Source organism: Erinaceus europaeus, chromosome 7, assembly GCF_950295315.1.
Source record: "Erinaceus europaeus chromosome 7, mEriEur2.1, whole genome shotgun sequence".
NCBI classification, from domain to species: domain Eukaryota; kingdom Metazoa; phylum Chordata; class Mammalia; order Eulipotyphla; family Erinaceidae; genus Erinaceus; species Erinaceus europaeus.
In genome coordinates this window covers 80,975,405-80,996,630 of record NC_080168.1, presented here as the reverse complement: position 1 = coordinate 80,996,630, position 21,226 = coordinate 80,975,405, and the positions used below count along the sequence as shown (strand labels likewise).

General features: G+C 37.8%; 1 protein-coding gene across 6 annotated transcripts in view; it reads right to left on the bottom strand.

Moving 5' to 3' along the window:
- FNDC3A (fibronectin type III domain containing 3A) overlaps positions 1-21,226 on the bottom strand; it is a 135,760-nt gene that overhangs the window by 49,934 nt on the left and 64,600 nt on the right. For 5 of the 6 annotated variants that reach the window (XM_060194856.1, XM_060194855.1, XM_060194861.1 and 2 more), the window contains exons 4-6: positions 11,550-11,626; positions 3,265-3,502; positions 1,931-2,200 (exon numbers count right to left, since the gene is read on the bottom strand). In XM_060194856.1, coding sequence (XP_060050839.1) covers positions 1,931-2,200; positions 3,265-3,502; positions 11,550-11,626 — 585 coding nt within the window. Of the gene's footprint in view, positions 1-1,930; positions 2,201-3,264; positions 3,503-11,549; positions 11,627-15,683; positions 15,785-21,226 lie in introns of those variants that run through there. The other variant, XM_060194859.1, reaches the window with a different exon arrangement.

Here is a 21,226-nt window from a genome sequence, read left to right as displayed (position 1 = left end):
AAGGACTCCATAACACCCAACCAAAAAGAGGTGTGTACTCCTATGTTCATAGCAGCACAATTCATAATAGCTAAAACCTGGAAGCAACCCAGGTGCCCAACAACAGATGAGTGGCTGAGAAAGCTGTGGTATATATACACAATGGAATACTATGCAGCTATCAAAAACAATGAACCCACCTTCTCTGACCCATCTTGGACAGAGCTAGAAGGAATTATGTTAAGTGAACTAAGTCAGAAAGATAAAGATGAGTATGGGATGATCCCACTCATTAACAGAAGTTGAGTAAGAAGATCTGAAAGGGAAACTAAAAGCAGGACCTGATCAAATTGTAAGTAGGGCACCAAAGTAAAAACCCTGTGGTGAGGGGTAGACATGCAGCTTCCTGGGCCAGTGGGGGGTGGGAGTGGGTGGGAGGGATGGGTCACAGTCTTTTGGTGGTGAGAATGGTGTTTATGTACACTCCTAGCAAAATGTAGACATAAATCAGTAGTTAATTAATATGAGAGGGGGAAAAATCAGTTGTATGTCTCAAAGTTTCTCAAAACACAAACTGAATCTTTTTAATACATAGGCTGTGTATTTGATATGCGGACTCTCTCAAAAGCCTAGACCAAGTAGATTAGAAGCATCCAATAGCACAGCTATATACAAGATACTGGATACTGTACAGCAAACCATAACAAAAGGACTTTTCAAAGTTAACCCAATTACCAAATAATGTGATAACATTAACTATCCATTGTCTTTCTGAACCCTAAGACAGCAGGAACCTCACATCTTCACTATAGAGCCCCTACTTCCCCCAGTCCTGGAACCCTTGGACAGAGCCCACTTTCCCGTATGCGTCTCCCAATCCAAACCAAATAATATTGCATCCGCCGATCACAACCTAACCAATGCAACGATTGCCACCTCAACATGCTTCACCTCAGACTGTGTCCAGAGACTTCACGTGTGGAATGACAACCCTTCAGCTTCATTACTCGGGTGAGACCTTTCCTTTTATAGTACACTCTAATTTCATCTCAGGTGGTTCACTTTCTAACAAAGTCCCAAAACCTAGATATACACCAGTTTCTGAGAGAGAGAGCTTATGTTCACACGTATCCATAAACTACTGCAAAATATATACCTGAAAGCAGAAGTACATTAGAGTTTGCAGTGAGTACCTCTCTAACACTTCCTCTCCACTATTCTAAGCTTGGGATCCATGACTGCTCAACAAATTGTTTGGCTTCATATGTTAACTCTCTTTTCAATCACCAGGTTCCAGATGCCACCAGGATGCTGGCCAGGCTTCCCTGGACTAAAGAACCCACCAATGTGTCCTGGAGCTCCACTTCCCCAGAGACACACCTTACTAGGGAAAGAGAGAGGCAGACTGGGAGTATGGATCGACCAGTCAACGCCCATGTTCAGCGGGGAAGCAATTATAGAAGCCAGACCTTCTACCTTCTGCAACCCTCAATGACCCTGGGTCCATGCTCCCAGAGGGATAGAGAATGGGAAAGCTATCAGGGGAGGGGGTGGGTTATGGAGATTGGGTGGTGGGAATTGTGTGGAGTTGTACCCCTCCTACCTTATGTTTTTGTTCATTAATCCTTTCTTAAATAAAAAATTAAAAAAAAAAAAAAGAAACTTGGGGAAAAACTTTGGATAAAAACCATCTTAAACTTATGACGAGGCAGAGAATTAACTTGATTGAAATTTGATTTTTTCTAACAGAAATTTCTTTTAGTTTCTAACAGAAATTTCTTTTAGTTCTTTGATTAGTAAAATTCAAGCATAGGTGAAATTACAAAATGAGTTTTCCCAAAATGTAAAAGGTGTATTTGTAAAAATTTAAGTTCTAAAATTTTCCCTCAGGTAGACAGTATAACAGTAAAAAAATGTCTCAATAAAAATAATTTATAGTTTCAACAGTTACCTTCAATTTCTGTACTAATTTGTGTGCCACCTTTCCCTTTCCCTGACTTGTTTTTTGCTGAGCCTGTGTTCATGCTGCTAGCATTTTGTCCTTTTAATAGTCCATCGTGTTCATTTATGGGAGAAGGACATTTTTGGGGTGATGATGGTGGACTGTTCATTTTATCTTTCTGTGTTCCTTGGCGATCCTTTAATTTCTTTTGTAAGCGTTCGTATGTTTTACTCGATCGTTCATCTCTAAAGTTGGACCTTCCATGTGTAGAGTGAGTATCTATGAAAGAAAATTAAAAATAAACATTTAAAAGTACTAAATGTGGTCACTTTCTCTAGGAACATTATGGCAAGAGATGAAACAATTAATATAAGAAATTAATTAATACATATGTCTTTATATAACACTATGAAATATTTCAAAGAATGCAAAATAAGACTTTGTCACCACTGACAGAATCAAGCTTTGTGACTAAACTGTACTTATATATGCATATCTGTAGCTGTATTTATTTATTTTATTTTTTAAAACAGAGCACTGCTCAGCTCTGGCTTGTGGTAGTGTGGGGGATTGAACCTGTGACTTTGGAGCCGCAGGCATGAGAGTCTTTTTGCATAACCATTATGCTATCAATCCCTTCCCTGTAGCTGTATTTGATATATACTTAGAACCATTTATTTCCTTCATCTTTTCCTAATTATTAGTCTACATGGAAACAATTTGGTAGAATGCTGTGATCATTGTTGGCTGGATATATCACACAATATAATAACTGTTTACCTTTATTTTAAAATTTAAAATCCGAATGAAAAAAAATGCAAGTAAATCTGATTAGATTTTCATTTTTTAAAATACCACAGCACTGCTCACCTCTGGCTTATGGTGATATGGGGGATTGAACCTGGGGAATTTGTAGGCTCAGGCTTGAGACTGCGTAACTATTAGGCTATCTCTTCATCCTCTGCTTAGATTTTTAGAACTAAAAGTCTTAAAATTTTTAATGAGTGCTTTAATAAAATCAGGATAATCTTGAAATGAGTGTTGAAAAGTTATCTATAACAGAATAAAAACCCAGAGAAATTTGGATATGAATTTGAAGCTCTATCTCACATATCCAAAATTAAACTCACAATGAGACAAAGACAATTGTAGGAGGCCAAAACAATAAAACTCACAGAAGGAAACATAGCTGTAAATCTGCATAGCCTTGAATTATAAAATTCTTAGATGTGATAACAAAAGCATAGTCAAAGACAAAATACATTGAATTCATCAACAGAACTATAACATTCCAGCAAAGAATAGCCAATTATGTAAGACAGGAATACTTTTAGATTTCTTACCCACATCTCCATATACTTGTGAAGACTGATACTGTGGCATATATTGTGTTGCCATGTCTCCAGCTCCAGTCACTGGTGAGTACATATGGCGTGGTGGAGGGGGTATCATGGTTGGGACAGGAATGAATCCAGGCAGTGGAGGGTGTGGAGAACGGTGTATGACAGTGTGACCACCAGGATGAAACTCGGGTGCCTGAGGAACCACAACTACTCTCCGAACGCCATTGTCTTCAATAACCTACAAGAAAAATACTAGATTTGAACACTTTGTTGGTGGTAACAACTCCTCTGAAGCATATTAAAATAAGAAATTTCATAGCATTATAAATTAGGATTAAAATTTTTTAATATTTATTTTCCCTTTTGTTGCCCTTGCTGTAAATTAGGAAATTTTATTTTTCCTCCAGAGTTATCACTGAAGTTCAGTGCAAGCACTATGAATCTATTGCTCCTGGGGGCCTTTTTTTTTTTTTTTTTTTAACATATTACTGGATAGAAAAGAGAGAAATTAAAGAGAGATAGGGAAGAGAAAGAGACACTTGCAGACCTGCTTTACCACTTGTGAAGTGACCCCATGCAGGTGGGGAGCCAGGAGCTTGAACTGGGATCTTTGCACAGGTCCTTGTGCTTCGTACTATGTGCTCTTTAACCCAGTGTGCTACCACTTAGCCCTCAGAAATTTTACATAATCAACATGAAAAGATTTTATATTAGTGGTTGGAGAAATAGTTGAACTAGAAGGTCACTGTATGTTTATGCCTGAGGTTCCTAGTTCCCTGGTACTACATGCACTTAAGTGGTATGCTGTCTTGTCTCTCCAGTTCTGTCTTGTGTGACACTGTCTCACATGTAACAAAGTGTATACAGAGAGCTACAGTATTAGGTATTTATCCCATGTACCATGCAAATTTAGTGATTTAGTGAATAAAAATGAGAGTACTGAACCCTGACCACCAGGGAGTGGCAAGGAATAAAAATGAAAGAATAGTTAAGTGATATTCTGGTCTGATCATAGGATAAATAATTTACTTTCCTCATATTGTAGGTGAGGGCAGGGGAAGATGACAAGTTATGGAAAAACAAAAATTGTGAACTAGAAACGTGAAGCAAACACACAAACCTGAATCCAGAAACCTAAGCTCATCACATAATGAATTTTAAGTATAAAATCGTTAGGAAGGTGTATGATCAGGGCAATTTTAATGGTTCATTTCAAGGGAGACAATAACATATCATCTCCAAGTTAAGAAATATGTAAAAAAAAAAAAAGAGAGAGAAATATGTCTGTAGTTTTGAGTCTTATAAACACTGCTTGCTGGGGCAATGTGGCAGTGCACCTGGTTGAGCACATACATTACAGTGTGCAAGGACTCAGGTTCAAGCCCCTGGTCCTCACCTGCAGGGGGAAAGCTTCATGAGTGGTGAAGCAGTACTGCAGGTCTCTCTCTCTCTCTCTTCTTCTTCTTCTTCTTCTCTATCTCCCCATCCCTCTCAATTTGTCTCTATCCAAAAATAAATAAATAAATAGATTTAAAAAAACATTGCTTGCTGCCTGTACTAGGATTTTATCATTTCTGGTGGTCACTTTCCTTTTGATAGAGGGTGAGAGTTAAACAGAGATATGGGGAAAAACAGAAGGGAAGACACCTGCAGCACTCCTCCACCACTCATAGGGCTAGCTAGGGGCTTGAACCAGGCAGAGTCCTGTGTGCTTTACCAATCCTTCTGAGTTGCAGCTTTCTCCTACACCAAATTTGGAATCCTTTTAACTTGTCATGCTGGTATATTAAAAAACTCATTCCCAGCGACCTATTTCTTTATCATGTAATTTTTATTTTTATTTTATTTTGTTTTAATATTTATTTTTATTTATTTATTCCCTTTTGTTGCCCTTGTTGTTTTATTGTTGTAGTTATTATTATTGTCATTGTTGTTGGATAAGACAGAGAGAAATGGAGAAGGGAGGGGGAAGAAAGAGAGAGGGAGAGAAAGATAGACACCTGCAGACCTGTTTCACCACTTGTGAAGTGACACCCCCTGCAGGTGGGGAGCCAGGGCTTGAACCAGGATCCTTACGCGGGTCCTTGTGCTTAGTGCCACCTGCGCTTAACCCGCTGCGCTACAGCCCGACTCCCTCATGTAATTTTTAATGTTACCTTTCCTTTTGATTCTTCTTAGTTTATAAAACGCAAATCCTATCTATGCTTCAAAGATAAACTCTAGCTTTACTTCTTCTACTCATTAAAAAAAAAGACTGAAGGGGGCTGTGCCGTAGCGCAGTGGGTTAAGCGCACATGGCACAAAGCCAAGGACTGGCTAAAGGATCCCGGTTCGAGCCCTGGACTCCCCACCAGCAGGGGGGTCGCTTCATGGACAGTGAAGCAGGTCTGCAGGTGTCTATCTTTCTCTCCTCTCTCTGTCCTATTCAACAACAATGGCAACGAAGACAGTAATAAGGGCAACAAAATGGGAAAAATGGCCTCCAGGAGCAGTGGATTCTAAGTGCAGGCACTGAGCCCCAGCAATAACCCTGGAGGAAAAAAAAAAAAAAAAAAGACTGAACAATGAAAATGTTCAGTTTTCCTTCTAAGTCCCAAAACAGTATATTAGCATATCTCGGATAACCCCCAAAAGTTCTCCAATTAAAGAAAAATTTACATAAAAAGTTTTATGAATGGTGTAACCAGAAATAAATGTTTTCTATTAGAACGCTTTAGTTCTTTTCTTCCTTTTAGTGACTCCAAACAAATGGTGTTCTGTGATTTCCTCTATTTCTACATTCCTTTGTTTCTCCTTCTACCTTTACAATCTACTGCTGTGGTCTTATCCTGAAACCAGAGCTATGCCAACATTACCTATTAAACTATAATATAGGAAATTTCTGATCATTCATTCAACAGGTACTTATTCTGCATAACTAAATTTACAGATAGATATATACAACTATATCACAAATGACAACTTTCCTATTCATTCTCCTATACACCTCAAGTTCCCCCTACCTTCCCAGACCCATCTTTTGAGTTTTTCTTTTTGAGAGAGAAGACTGATATCAGGCTAGTTTGTAGAAACTATGAAAAATATAGAGCACACTGTTGCCTGATATAAAGGCAAAGTGGAAACACAAAACAAAACCCACCAAAACACAAGAAAGCCCAATTCAAAGGAGTAATTTGAAACTTTTCCTGCAGTTGACAGAAGTCTTTTCCCTGCATTAAGAGATTCACAATTCCCTCCCTGTTGTCACCCTTTCATCACCATAACAACCCACATTCCATAATGAGAGCCACAAGAAAGGCAGAGAGGACTTTTGATGTTGTCTTTCAGGAGTCTCATTAAGGTAGTCTATAATCTTCACTAAAATATCAAGTATTACTCTGTGCTATAGATTCTTAGGGATCTAAGTTGGTATTATTTGCCAGTAAATTAAGTTTCTTCTACTGATATTTTTTTTACCTGTTGCTTCGAGTTTAATCTTTTTTATTTGTTTGCTTCCCTGTATATCTTAGTTAAGTTGGCAAATATTTCTTCCTCTATGTAGTATGTCAATCTCTCACAAAGTCCCTTATTTGTTAAATCACAATTATAAAAAGCTCATCATTTTCTTTAAATTTATGTATGTAATTAGAAAGAAGAATGAAGGGACATATATTAAATATTTATAGAGATATTTCTGGATTGTGATTTTTCTTTCTTTTTTTTAAAGATTTTTAATAATTTATTTATTAAAGAGAAACACAGGAGGAGAAAGAGCCAGGCATCACTCTGGTACATGTGCTGCCGGGGATCAAACTGAGGACCTCATGCTTGAGAGTCCAATGCTTTATCCACTATACCACCTCCCAGACCACGAATTGTGATTTTTCAATGCAATTTCCTCCCTATATTTCTGTATACTTTTTAAATATTTTATTTATACACGAAGAAATAGAAAGAACCAGACATCACTCTGGTACATGTGCTGCCAGGAATTGAATTCAGGACCTCATGCTTGAAAGTCCAATGTTTTATTCACTGAGCCACCTTCCAGACTGTCAAATGGCAGCTAATATGTAATTAAACAGTGGTACAAATAATTTTACCTAGGTCATCAAGGATGGGTAGAATCACAAAAGGCAAAAATGAAAAAATGAGTAACACTTCACAGATAACATTAAGAAGATCATGCAGAAAGACATATGAACAGAACACATACATGGTCATATTTGACTAAAAAATATGGATTATGTAACTAAATGTTATCAAGAAAAGGATGCATAGACACTCTAGGAGTGAGCTGTATATGTAGGACCTTATATGCCAAGAAATACAGGCTCAAAGAGTAGATAATTCTTACTCTTTCTGAGTGCAGAACTGAAATGACAAATTAATTCAAGGAAATTATTTTACAGGCTCTTGGTCTAAAGATATACAACTTCTACATGAGATCAGCCAGAAAGAGAAGGAAGAATATGGGATGATCCCACTCATAGGCAGAAGTTGAAAAATAACAACAGACAGAAAAACACAAAGCAGAACTTGGACTAGAGTTGGTGTACCAAAGTAAAAGACTTTGGGGTGTGTGTGGGAGAGTTCAGGTCCTGGAACATGATGGTGGAGGACCTAGTGGGGGTTTAATTGTTATGTGGTGTTGGTATGCTTTTAAAAACCCCTTCTGTTTCATTTGGTTTAAATCCCCCCTGCTTAACACTATTCTATTTACATAACCACTTCATTCTATTTACATAACCTCTCTTAACAAGCACCACCTTCCCTCTAGGGCATTGGTGGTTTAGTAGTAGAATTCTCACCTGCTCCACCCCCTCTCCTTGTCACACCCTGATCCTCTCCTTGTCACACTCTGATTTTCACCAGTCACTTTTCTCTCCACCCTCTCTATGTCACATCCTGTTTCCACCCTACTTGGCAAGTATATATAAAGACAGCATTGTGAGTTTTCGGGTACTTTAGTTAGTTTAGCTTAGCTCGGCTTAGATTGTGCTGCGTCCTGCATGAATAAAGAGATACTGCCTACAGCTCAACCATGAGTCCCTGGTCGTCTGTTACCCGCCTGTGAAGCCAGCCCGTCGAAAACAACATTGTGGAAAATTGAGAAATGTTATTCATGTAAAAACTATTGTATTTTACTGTTGACTTTGACTATAAACCATTAATCAATCCTCCAACAAATTAAAAAAAAAAGATATACAACTTCAACTTGGATGCTTATTTTGACAGTCACTCTACTTAGTCCCTGAATAAGACTCTTTTTTAAAAATTGGGATTAATGGTTTATAGTAAATACAGTTATTGACACATGTAAAATATCTCAGTTTACTGCAAAACTATCAACCCCAACCTAGGTCCTCCTCCAGAATCCTTTACTGTGGTACAATAAACACAGTCTATGTTCTGCTTTGTGTTTTCCCTTTCTGTTCTTATTTCTCAACTTCTGTCCATGAGGGAGATCACTGTATATCCATCCTTTTTCAGGCTTATCTCACTTATCAAGATTCCTTCAAGCTCCATCCAAGATGAGGTGAAGATGAATTTCTCATTCTTACTATCTGGGCAGTAGTCCACTATGTATATGATCTGGCCTTGCTGCTCTTTTGTTTAGTCTTTACCACCATTGTGCCTAGAGGGCTCAGCTGAGCCGCAGAGGTCTTTTTGCCATTTCCAGGCATGCTCTTACTAGAAGCTATCTGCATTGGCTATTTCTGTTTCCATATTTCTCTTTCACTAAAGAATGTATGGTTCACTCCTACCTGCCCTTCAAGACTTGATTCAAATGTCACCATTCCAAGAGGCCCACTTGACCACTCTATTGTAAAATGTGAAGAACTATATCCTCTCCCCACAACCAGTCCCTTTTCACTTTACCAATACATTGTGTAAAAATTATACTCACTGCTTCCTTCCCTTCATATGTATGTAAATTACATCAGAGCCAGAGGCCTTTGTCTCTTTTTATTCATTGATACATCTCAAGTATTTAGAAGAGTGCCTGAATAATATAAACACTCTATATATACTTGCTGAACACAGCTGAATAGTTATTATGAGAATTCGTAATTGTCTCAGGAAAGAGAAATTATTGACTAAACTGATAAATTCATTAAGGATATACATAATATGCCATGTGAACCCCAAAAGAGAGGCAACTGGAAAGGTCCAAGCAAAGCTGCTTCTAGAGGGTCACTACTGAGTGAAATGAAAAGTGTAGACATTTGTCATAAAAAGAAAAAAGTCATGGTTGGCTGAAAGAACAGGAAAGCACACCCGGGCATGGTGTACGTAGTCACACATTGCCATGTGTAAGGGCCTGGTCCCTACCTGCAGTGGGGATAAGTTTCATGAATGGCGAAGCAGTGCTGAAGTTTTCTTTCTCTCCCTATCACCCTTGTTCTCCCTTCCCTCTCAATTTCTCGGCCTCTACTAAAAAAGAGGGGGGGTGGGTAGGGGGAGGGGGAGAAAAAAGAAACGGCCATCGGGAGTGATAGATTCATTGCACAGGCACCAACCCCCATAGGTAACCCTGGTAAAAATAAACAAGAAAACCAAACCAGCAGACTAATTGCATTGAACATACCTTATTTTTATATCACTAGCACGCAATAAGCAGTTTTGCCTATGATACATATAAATACATGTTTTTTGAACTTCAGTAGAGAGAAAAGACTAGGTAAGAGCTTACTGCAAGTGGAGAACTGTCTGAGGAGTACCCAGTGAAGCAAAATTCAGTGTTAAGAAAATTGGAGGTAAAAATCATTTTAGTTGTAATGAATGTCAAGTGGTCAAAGAGAATAAAGCTGGAAAAAACGAGTAGGTTTGGGACATGATAGGGATCAGAATTCAATGGGTTAACATAGGCAGAACAGAGACTGAAGTAACAGAGTCTGTGTTAAAAGTACAGCAGGGGAACAGCTATTCTTCTGAAAATCTGGCAAAGCACTTACACATATATTACCTCATACTGTATCTTTATCTGTCTATAATTAATTAATTTTGGGAGGGGGAGGTAGGTTATTGTCAAAACTTTATCATTCTGGGCCAAATTTTTTCAGACAGAGACAGACAGACAGAAAACTGCTGGGGCCAGGTGGTGGTATACCTGATTGAGTGCACACACTACAGTGCAAAAGGATCCACATTTAAGACACCAGTTGCCACTTCATTAGTAGTGAAGCAGTGTTCCAGGTCTCTCTTTCTCCTTCAATATTTCCCCCCTTCCTTCTCAATTTCTGTCTCAATCCAAAAATAAATAAACAACCAAATAAATTATATATATGCCTTCAATGTGATGGGAGCCAGGCTCAAAATGGGTCACACATGAGGGTGCCCTATCATGGGAACTATTTTGCTGGCTCCATTTCATCCTTCAGTATAGACACTGCACTGTAAAGGAAGTTGATTTGTTTAAGGCTATTTAGCCAAGAAAGGTTTGAAATAAACATATGGGCTCAGCTAGTTTTTAAAATTCTCATACTAGTTCCATTCTCTCCACTTGTGTGGTCTTATTTTTCTGTCATTCCTACAGTTGGTGGTGGTGGTGGTGGTGGTGGTAAATCCATCAGGAATATCCCACCAGTATTCTAGATTAATAGAGAAAAAAAAGAGTGCTTGAAGAAAATTTCAAGTATAAATCAGTGCTAGGAAAGCAACTGATTATTTCCAAAAAAGAGTGCATGTAATAAAGAGTCTTAGTCACAAAGATACTGAAAACCTGCTGACTTTAAACTTTGAATTAAAGTTTAACTCAATTTGCCTATGCAAATGGGTTAACATTTATCATCAGAGTGTTCCCAATGATTTATAGGAAAGCTTTACAGGTATGTGGTGATATGGGTCCCCTTAGCCCTTACTTAGGGTTGCAGGTCAACAGGTCTAAATTCTATTCACCACAACCTACCATACAATTTTTATTGATGACTAAAAGCCACTCACTTTATGAATATGGCTGGAACACCATCTGGAGTTACTTCTAAGAACATGATTAATTAAAAATAAATTTTAATGAGAGCACACTTACAATTTAAGATACTATTTACATCATTCACATATTCAAGGAGAAAAAAAAAACCTAGAATTTTCCATTATATCAAAAAACAAGGCCATAAGTACTACCAATTAATATTTTACTCCTTTCAAAGTATATATGTACTAAAATACCCAAAATTGATTTACCAAAGACATGTTATATGAGGTACGCTTCAGTACTTAAACTAAAATTTAACTTTAAAATTCCGTTTAGTAGAGCATATTAAGACTATAGATATAAAAATGAAAATAGCACAAAAGCATACCTGTGGGGCATATCCAGGAGGCACATAAATAGGAGGCACAGAACCATTTGGGGACATCATTGGAACCTGAGCAGGGCCTGAATGGATCACAGAAATAATATATTAATTCAGATTGTGTATCAAACTAAAGTTGAAAACAACTTTGAATTTTATTCTGAAAAATAAACTAATAATAAAATTGGTGAAAAGAAATTCAGATGACTGAGCTGTTAAAATATATAATTTATCTTGTAAACTGTCTTCTTACTTTTCTCAAAGTTGTTTGTTGCTGGGAATAGTTATGCAGAGAAATTTTAAAACAGATTTTTCAGGCTTCCCTAGAATTTCTTTCAAAAGTGTGCTACACAGGCAGTTGGCGGTAGCCCAGCAGGTTAAGCGCATGTGGTGCAGAGTGCAAGGACCGGCATAAGGATCCTGGTTCCAGCCACTTCACAAGCGGTGAAGCAGGTCTGCAGGTGTCTATCTTTCTCTCCCCCTCTCTGCCTTCCCCTCCTCTCCATTTCTCTCTGTCCTATCCAATAACAATAATAATCACAACAATAAAACAAGGTCAACAAAGGGAACAAATAGATAAATATTTTTTAAAAGTATGCTATACTAAAGTTTTGAATCAATTTTACAAATATTCCAGGTGATATTTAGGATTGAGCCTAGAAACACTATGCCTAGAGGAAATCAAACTAAATTTTGCATATATAAAATCTACAAAAGAAAAGGCAAAAGAAAAAGAAAAGAAAAAATTGGAAAATATCAAGAAAAAGAAAATGTTAGAAACTTGGAACTTGCTTTGTTAGGGTTAAAAGCCTCTTGTTTAATGTCTACGTCAAGTCTGTTGGGATTAAGAACAAAGTTAAAGAAATGCTATAAATGTATATCACCTGGTACTGCACACGCATTACTATGTGTTAAGACTAGAATTAAATACTGATACCACCTGCAGGGGTGGAAATCTCACCAGTGGCATAGTGCTGCAAGTGTCTCTCCTCCCTCCCTCTCCTCAGAGAGAAGGGGTGGGGGGGAAGGAAAGTTATGATGTATTTTTCTATGCAAATGTATAATATATATGATGTAGTCACTGAAAATGTTGGCATCTTGCAGGCAACTCAGGCATCCAGCCTGAGGTAACTTATCCCTGATGGACGGACAGGACAGACAGACACGGGGACACACACATACACACACACAAAATCCTCTCAACAAAATACTCTTCCCAACCAAAACCAGGATATAATATATATGCAAATACACAAACTTGTTGGGATTATCTTCATATAGCTAATACTAACTTTGTGTGAGACCTTTTCTTTTTCCCTCATAATCATTCTATTATGTAAATATTATGTTATACCTGTTTTTCTGATGTGGAAATTGAGACACAGATAGATATCAAGCACGCCTCAACTGGTGGGACAAAACTAGGCAGTTTCATTTTTTTTTTTTTTTTTTTTGCTTCCAGAGTTACCGCTGGGGCTCAGTGCCTATACTACGAGTCCACTGCTCCTGGTGCTATCTTTTTTTCCATTGTTGTTGCTGCTGCTGTTGTTGGATAGGACAGAGAGAAATTGAAAGACGAGGGACAGACTGAGGGGGAGAGAAAGACACCTGTAGACCTGCTTCACCACTTTTGAAGTGACTCCCTTGCAGCTGAGGAGTTGAGGAGTCGGGGGCTTGAACCGGGATACTACACCAGTCCTTGCACTTCGTAATATGTGCGCTTAACCAGGTGTGCTACCACCCAGCCCCCAGTAGTTTTTTAAGCTGTTATCTCTACTAGATATGTACTTAACAATAAAGTACTATGCTTTATTAACAACTGATATAATTTGAGGCTTAAAAACAATACTCTTTCTAAAAAATTAAGGCCTTTATTATCTTTATATCCTTAGAAAGCAAAAGAACAGTTCTCCTGAACTGAAGCCAACTAAAACAAAACATGTGAGATCCTTTATACCTCTTAGGCAAGAAAGGCAGTTCAACTTTTAATTTCTGTATTATAGACTTAACAGAAAATGAAAGAGAAGTGGGAGACAGAGAAGGAGAGAGAGACACTGCAGCACTGTTTCACCACTTGTGAATGTTCCCAAAGGTGAAGACCAGGGGCTTGAACCTGGTTTCTTGTACATGGTAAGGTGTGCACTCAACTAGGTGCATCATGATCTGACCCCATGAAAATTATTTTAATCAAACACTAGTTTACAATCAGTTGACTTATATATAGTACAGTATGCTAGTTTTTGTATCCTGAGATTGGGTTGAGATAGTCACAGTATATGAAATTCAGCTAAAAACGAGAAAGAATTCACTGGAAATCTTATTTATCTTAGTAAAGGAAATTAACACATTATTTTAAGTACATATTTCCTAATGCAAAATACTGTAGAAAGGGAAATAATTCAAATCTGAGAAGCCTGTAAACTCAAATCTTAAAAAAGTGCCATCAATGACTTAATAAAGATGATATTTTAGCTAATATAAATTATTTTTTTATTATTAATGATTTCTAGCCATCAGCTAAAATAAAGCTTTAGTGGATTACATTTAAAATTGTAAAACTATTTTGAACTGCACTTCATTTACTAATAATATGAAATATGCTTACTGTAATTGTATTTTTAATTTCATTATTGGGGGATTAATGTTTTACAGTCAAACAACAGTTTGTACATGCATAACATTTCTCAGTTTTCCAACCTCCACTAGGGTCCTCTGCCATCATGCTGTATTTTTTTTTTTTTAAACCAGTGCACTGGTCAGCTCTGGTTTATGGTGGTCCTGGGGACTGAACCTGAGAGCTCAGAGCCTCAGGCATGAAAATCATTTTGCATAACCATTGTCACCCCACCCCGTCCAAATTATACTTTGAAAGCTACTAATGATAGCTTATCACCTAGTAGTATAAAAGCTTACTTTTATCTTTTAATTATAATTAAGCTATACTCAATACAAAACCCGACCTAAAATAAACCAGCAGAAAATACATTACTAGTTTCAGTGCAGGAATAATTATTGATTCATTTCCCTATGAAATAATCACTTCACCTCAGTGAGTAAATGTTTTTCTCTGAGGCAGAAATGATAACACAGTTAAAACAAATAGATAAAATGACAATTTATGGATGCCATATTCAACACCTGAAATACTTATATGAAATAACATTCAACATAGGACACATAAAACTCTCATTGTAAAATGTTAGTCAATACAAGCACCATTTCTGTTGCTTCCCTGTCTACAGTGACAAAAACCCTCAAGCATTCCTTATTTAATGATGCAAATGCCCTACTAGTATCTTGTAACAGTTTCAACAATACCTTTAAATTTATAAAGTGCTAAAAGGTAAAGTACAAATCGTGGTTAACTGTAGGAGGTTTTGTCATAGCCAGTTAAATCTGACAGCGACTCTACCACACTAAATGCATATCTGGCAGGAGAGTAGCTATGTCATAACATGTGTATACCTAGCAGGTCTTTAATAATCTATTACAAAACTGAGCAAGATTTATTCTAAATTAGGTTGCCATTGGCTTATTTTAAGTTCATAGTTCCTAAAGCAAAATCTTGCAGAAAGGGAAATGATTTAAATTTGAGACGCCTTTTTAAGGTCATATTTCCTAATGCAAAATCTTGTAGAAAGAGAAGTAATGCAAATTTGAGAAGCCTTTAACCCCAATTCTTAAACAAAAATCCCGTCAATGACAATAAAAACGATACTTTAGTTAATATAAATTATATATTTTTTATTACGCGCATTTAAGTTTTTTTTTTTCAAACGAAACTACAAACTGGAGTTTAAATTCCTGAAATGCAACGGACTGCTGACGTGCTACATTCCTGTTGAAAGCAAGCTTTCACAATGGCTTCCAAATAATCCGATGCCAATTTTCAAATTTTAGTTGGTAAAATAAAAACAAAGGCAAAGGAAGGAAATATTCTGGAATATAAAATCAGCACAATCATAAATAAAACCTAATCTTAATTATATGGCAACTATTTAAAACATTTTTACAGGATTTGGCACGTATTGAAAGCGCGCGCACTCACACACACAAACACACGGATTTTTACATCGATTCGATGCTTTCTATGTTTTAAATTTTTTAGTAGAATGTTCAAAAACAGCCAGCAAATCTTACCACTCATTTTGTTTTTATAGAAGCAGCAGAGAACTAGAAAATCCAACAAGGAAATAGCGTAGAAGTACACGTTAACAGATTTAATTGGAGAACAGCTTTTTTTTTTTTTTAAGCTGTAAGGGAAAGAGCCTTTGACCGAGTCACGTGATGTAAATCACGTGACCCAATGACCCGCCGATTGGGAAGAAGGGGAAAAAAAAGGTTTCCGCTTGCAGAGATTAGGGCACAGCAAAAGATTTCTATTGCAGCTGCTTGGAATCTGATGACCTTATGAACCTATCCAAAAGCTCAGAAAAACAACATACGTTCTGAAATCTGTAATGATGTTAATTTAAAATGATTCTATTTTATTTGTTCCCATAACATCTTATCTTCCGATTCAAATTTTTATTATTCAGCCTGCTGCTTTAAAAAGTTTAGGATGCACATTACATTTATTCATTCAAGAATATTTTCCCTGACATGCCCTTGGGTAACCCAGTCCCCTCCCCATATCCCCTTAAGAAATGCCCACAGGCACACAATTGTCTATAAAATAAAGGCTTGATCTATGTGTTCCTTAAAAAAAATTTTTTTTCCCTTTCCAGGCAGTCACCTGCTGCTCAAGCTAATATAGTTTATTGCTGGTTTAACTTTTATATTTTTGGTTTGGGGAACTTTTTTTTTTTTTAAGATATAACACCATACCCTAACGAAGATACCTGGTATACGACCTTTCTGCCTGTATCCATGAAATCTGAAAAACTGGCCACTCTATCCAACAAGTGGAGACCAAGAAGGAAACCAAGATGCTCCCTTAGATGGAAAAGACTGCAAGAAAGTTTGGAAGTCTTCTCATTACATAATGCAAACTAGGGAAAGTTATAATATTTAAGAAATATACAGGTACTGAAAATTATCCTGACTTGTAGCAATTTGCACTGTGCAGAGAGTGGATTTTAGTACTAAAGGATGTTAAGTATTAACAGCTTCAACATTAGCGAGACAATTTACTATTCTTTGAATCTCAGATTCTTTTGTAAAAAGGCTAAAACATCATTAAATTTTATTTGATAAGAGACAGTGAAATTGAGAGGGAAGGTAGATAGAAAGGAGAGACAGAGACTGTAGCACTGCTTCACCACTTGTAAAGCTTTCTCCCTAACAGCTGGGAGTCAGGGGCCTGAATCCAGGTCCTTCTGCATGGTAAAGTACTCAACCAGTACTTTACATCACACACACACACACACACACACACACACACACACACACACACACACACACACACACACACACCGATTGCAAAAAAAGTTTGTTACAAACTTCTGGATTCAGAATAAATAGGCACTTATCCAGAAAAATCTGTATCTCCATTTTTTTCTCCTTTTACTAAAATTATTCTTTATTGGTGGGTATAGTGTGGAAGTATACTCCTAGTCTTATAATCTTGCAAAGCCCTTATTAAATCACTAATATATTAAATTTTAAAATTAAATTCTTTAGGTAATCATGACCCTAAATCTCCATGTTTTAAAATAATTCTGAATCTTTATCCTTCCCTCTGAAGTTTCCTATGGTTCATTATAAATATATTCCTTGAAAAAAATAATTTATTGCCTTTTCTACTGGGTTTGATTGACTGTATGTAAAACAATCTTGTAACACTGGTGTGAGAATTAAATTAGATAAATACCTAGTACATTGGTCAGCACCACTCAATAATGACAGTGTTTTTTATAAGTAAAAGTATGATCACTGCATATTTTAAAAATAATTATATTTTCATTGGTCCTGTGTCTCATAAGAGGCAGAAAAAATCTGATAGGAAAAAAATTTCAGTAAATACAGGTCAGATATCCAAGAGACAGCAGATACTAAAAGACTGTTCCAGGAAGTGATCATGGGTAAATGCTGACTTCACCTTGTGAAGAGAAACTCCTGCAGGTGGGGATCCAGGGGCTCAAACGGAGATCCTTGAGCTTGGTATTATGTGTGCTTACCCTGGTGTGCTACCACCGGGCCTCTAAATGTTGACTTCTAATTGCCTGCTAAAAGATAAGACTCCTCAGAAGAACAAAACTTATGAGCAGTCTTTAGTCTCAACAGAATCTGTTCATATGCTGTACTCTGATCTTGACTCTAAACAATGGTTTACTTATCAATTCTTTCAATGTGTCCACTAGAACTGACTTTCCTCCTCCTTATAAGCAAATCCCCCTAGATCGTCAATATTTTCAACAACACCTGTCACTGAGCTTCCTCTAAATGAAAACTGATTCTCTCCTTTTTCCAGTAGCAGAGTCTACCCATTCTCTCACCAGGCAGATTGCTGAACTTTCAAGAGTTTCACATCATCACAGTTGTTCTCATTTTATCCTAAGGTATCTTTTTCCTCAAGGTCATTCCATATGGTAATAATTACACTGCTCACACTTATGCTTAAGCTGATCTCAAGATGTTGTACCAAAGGAACTCTGGGGGGAGGGTAGATTCTCAGCTCCACTGTAGGGGCCTGGGAGTATGTCTGGCAGCCTCCCTGCTCCATTGCTAATATTATGGTCTATTTACATAATCGTTGTTTTGCCCGAGACCCGCCCTACCTGCTGGGTATTAATCCCACTGGTTAAAACTTTCACAACAGTTGCTATGGAAGCTTTCTACCTTCCTGCTCTTTCCTTTTCTCCACCCCCTTTCCTAGCCATTTCCTTTTCTGACTTGCTGCTTCCGGTTCAAAATATATAAAAGCATAATCTCTGCTCAATAAAGACACATCGTGTTCCCGCTCTGCCACGAGTTCCTGGTCTCTCTTCTGCATTGCTTGCTGGGCTGGGCTAGCTTCACGGGCAGTAGAGAGATGACCAGGGACTCATGGCTGAGCTGGGAAGCAGTTATCTCGTTTATTAATCAGATACATCGCCTTTTATGCATCTCTTCACCGGAAGTGGCAAGGGAAAGGAAATGACTAGGAGGGGGCGGAGAAAAAAAAGCACGAACAGAAGATAGAAAGCTTCCATCTAACCAGTGGGGATTAAACCAATACCCTGCAGGCAGGGCGGGACCCAGGTAAAACAGTGATTATGTAAATAGACCACAGTAAGTAATATAAGCAAACCTAATGTGATGATCAAAACAGAAGGTCTTATAAGCAGAATTTAGAAGCATACCAACAGTCGCTGAGTAAGCAGCAGCCTAGGTTGGCTCTAGTCGAGTTCTCTCCAACCCAGAGAGCACGTGCCCCGGAAGAAACACCCTCACACTAGCCCCGCAGGAGTAGGGACATAGACCTTTGTGGCAGGAATAGTATTATACAGTCCTTTTACCTTATAGTCTTATAGATCACTAATCAATATGAAAGGGAAAAATAGAATGTTTCAAGCTTTTGAATGTATAGACTTCAGTTATAAGTATATATTCCTTTAATCTAACCACTTAAGGTTTCGAATTAGCAAAATGACTGAATTTTAACACTGAGCTTAATTTGTTAATGCATTTTCCCCCCTAATGTAACAGATTTTATTCCAAAAAGATTTTTTTAAAGGAACTACAAGTTGTTTCTTTTTTAAACAATTATTTATAAAATGGAAATATTGACAAGACCATAGGATAAGAGGGGTACAATTCCACACAATTCACACCACCTAGCTGTGACCACAGAATGTGAGCTCAGACACATACATAGGCTCTTGTGCTGAATATGAGCCCTGGGATCAAATCGATGGGGTATACAGTTAACATAAACTTTCCCCATGTTTGGGAGCTATTCTCTTCCCTGATCCAGCTTTCTGGCCCTTTTTCCAACTATGACACCATATCCCCAGACAATAACTTGGGTCCACCTGCATACTAGATGTCAGGCTCAGGCAAAAAATAGTGAAGTCACCGGCCCCTTGGAATATACCTATAGTAGACCTACCAACTTTTTCCAAACCTGAGACCCCAGATATTCATCTATAATATTCTTGTCTTTAGGTTCATGATTAGTCAAAAATTTGTTCTGCTTTATATCTTAAGTCTTTTTAAGTCACTAGGTTCCAGATGCTACCATGATGCCAACCTGACTTACCTGGGCAGGCAATCCCACCAATGTGTCCTAGAGCCTCACCTCCCCAGCTCCCAGCCCCACTAGGGAAAGAGAGAGATGGCTGGAGTATGTATTGACCTGCCAATGTCCATGTTCAGCAGGAAAGCAATTACAGAAGCCAGACTTTCCACCGTCTGCACCCCACAATGATCTGGGTCTATATTCCCAGAGGGATAAAGAATAGGAAAGTTGACCATGTAAGGATCCCGGTTTGATCCCTCAGCTCCCCACCAGCAGGGGGGTTGCTTCACAAGCAGTGAAGCAGGTCTGCAGGGTCTCTCTCTCCCCCTCTGTCTTTGCCTCCTTTCTCCATTTTCTCTCTGTCCTATCCAACAACAACAACAGCAATGACAACAACAATAAATACAGCAACAAGGGCAACAAAAAATGGGAAAAAGATGGCCTCCAGGAGCAGTGGATTCATGGTGTAGGCACCAAGCTCCAGTGATGACCCTAGAGGCAAAAAAAAAAAAAAAAAAAAGAATAGGAAAAGTATCAAGGGAGGGGATTGGATATGGAGTTAATTCATTTCTAATAATAACTTTGTTTTTGAAATCTTAGGGAGATCAGAAGCAACCAGTCTTGTCAGTATAAGACATGGTTATTTGTAAATAGCATTAAATAACATAAATCATGGTAAGACCTTATATAGTACACTAAATCCTAACCATGGGGTTTTCAAAGTAAACCAAGCTCCCAAATAATTCTAATATAATAATAATTATCTATTGCTTCCTTAAACTAAGACAGCAAGGAATCTTCCTCATTCTCTGTAAAATCTGTATTCCTCCCACTCTTGGAACTGCTGGGGCTTTGCTTGTTTTCTTTCATACTTCTTTTGATCCCTACCATATGATACTGCATTTGCTGCTCTCAACCAATTCAATGCAACCAGGGCCACCTCGACATGTTTCACTTTGTACTGTGTCCAGAGACACCAGATCTAAGATGTCAACCCTCCAGCTCCAATACTCAGGTAAGACCTTTCCTAGCTCAGAGGACTCCTTAATTCCATTTCGGGTGGTGCACTTCCTAACAAAGCTAAAGAACCTACATATAGGCCAGGGCCCATGAGGCAGGGCACATGTGCACATGTATCCATAAATTGGGGGAAAATAATATGCCTTAAAGTATAAGTACACAATAGTCTGCAGTAATTCCTAAGTGCAGCAAGAAAATAGACCTAAAAGGGACACCATAAGGTACTTAATTAAATTATTTTCTACTTAGACCTAAATACCCTCCTCACCTACTCCCTATTTCACTTCCCTCACTCTAAATTCAACTGTGTCAGATAAAGTAAGGACTACAAAAGCTGGATTAGGACAAGAGACTGACACAGTTTAATGATGGTCCTTTTGGTTACTACTAACCTCCCATATCCACCGCCTATCACCCAGGACTCTAGTCAGGGAATCCTAACATTCCCATGTAGATATGATGGGCCTAGACCTCTAACAGATCCTTCTCTCCACCATCACTA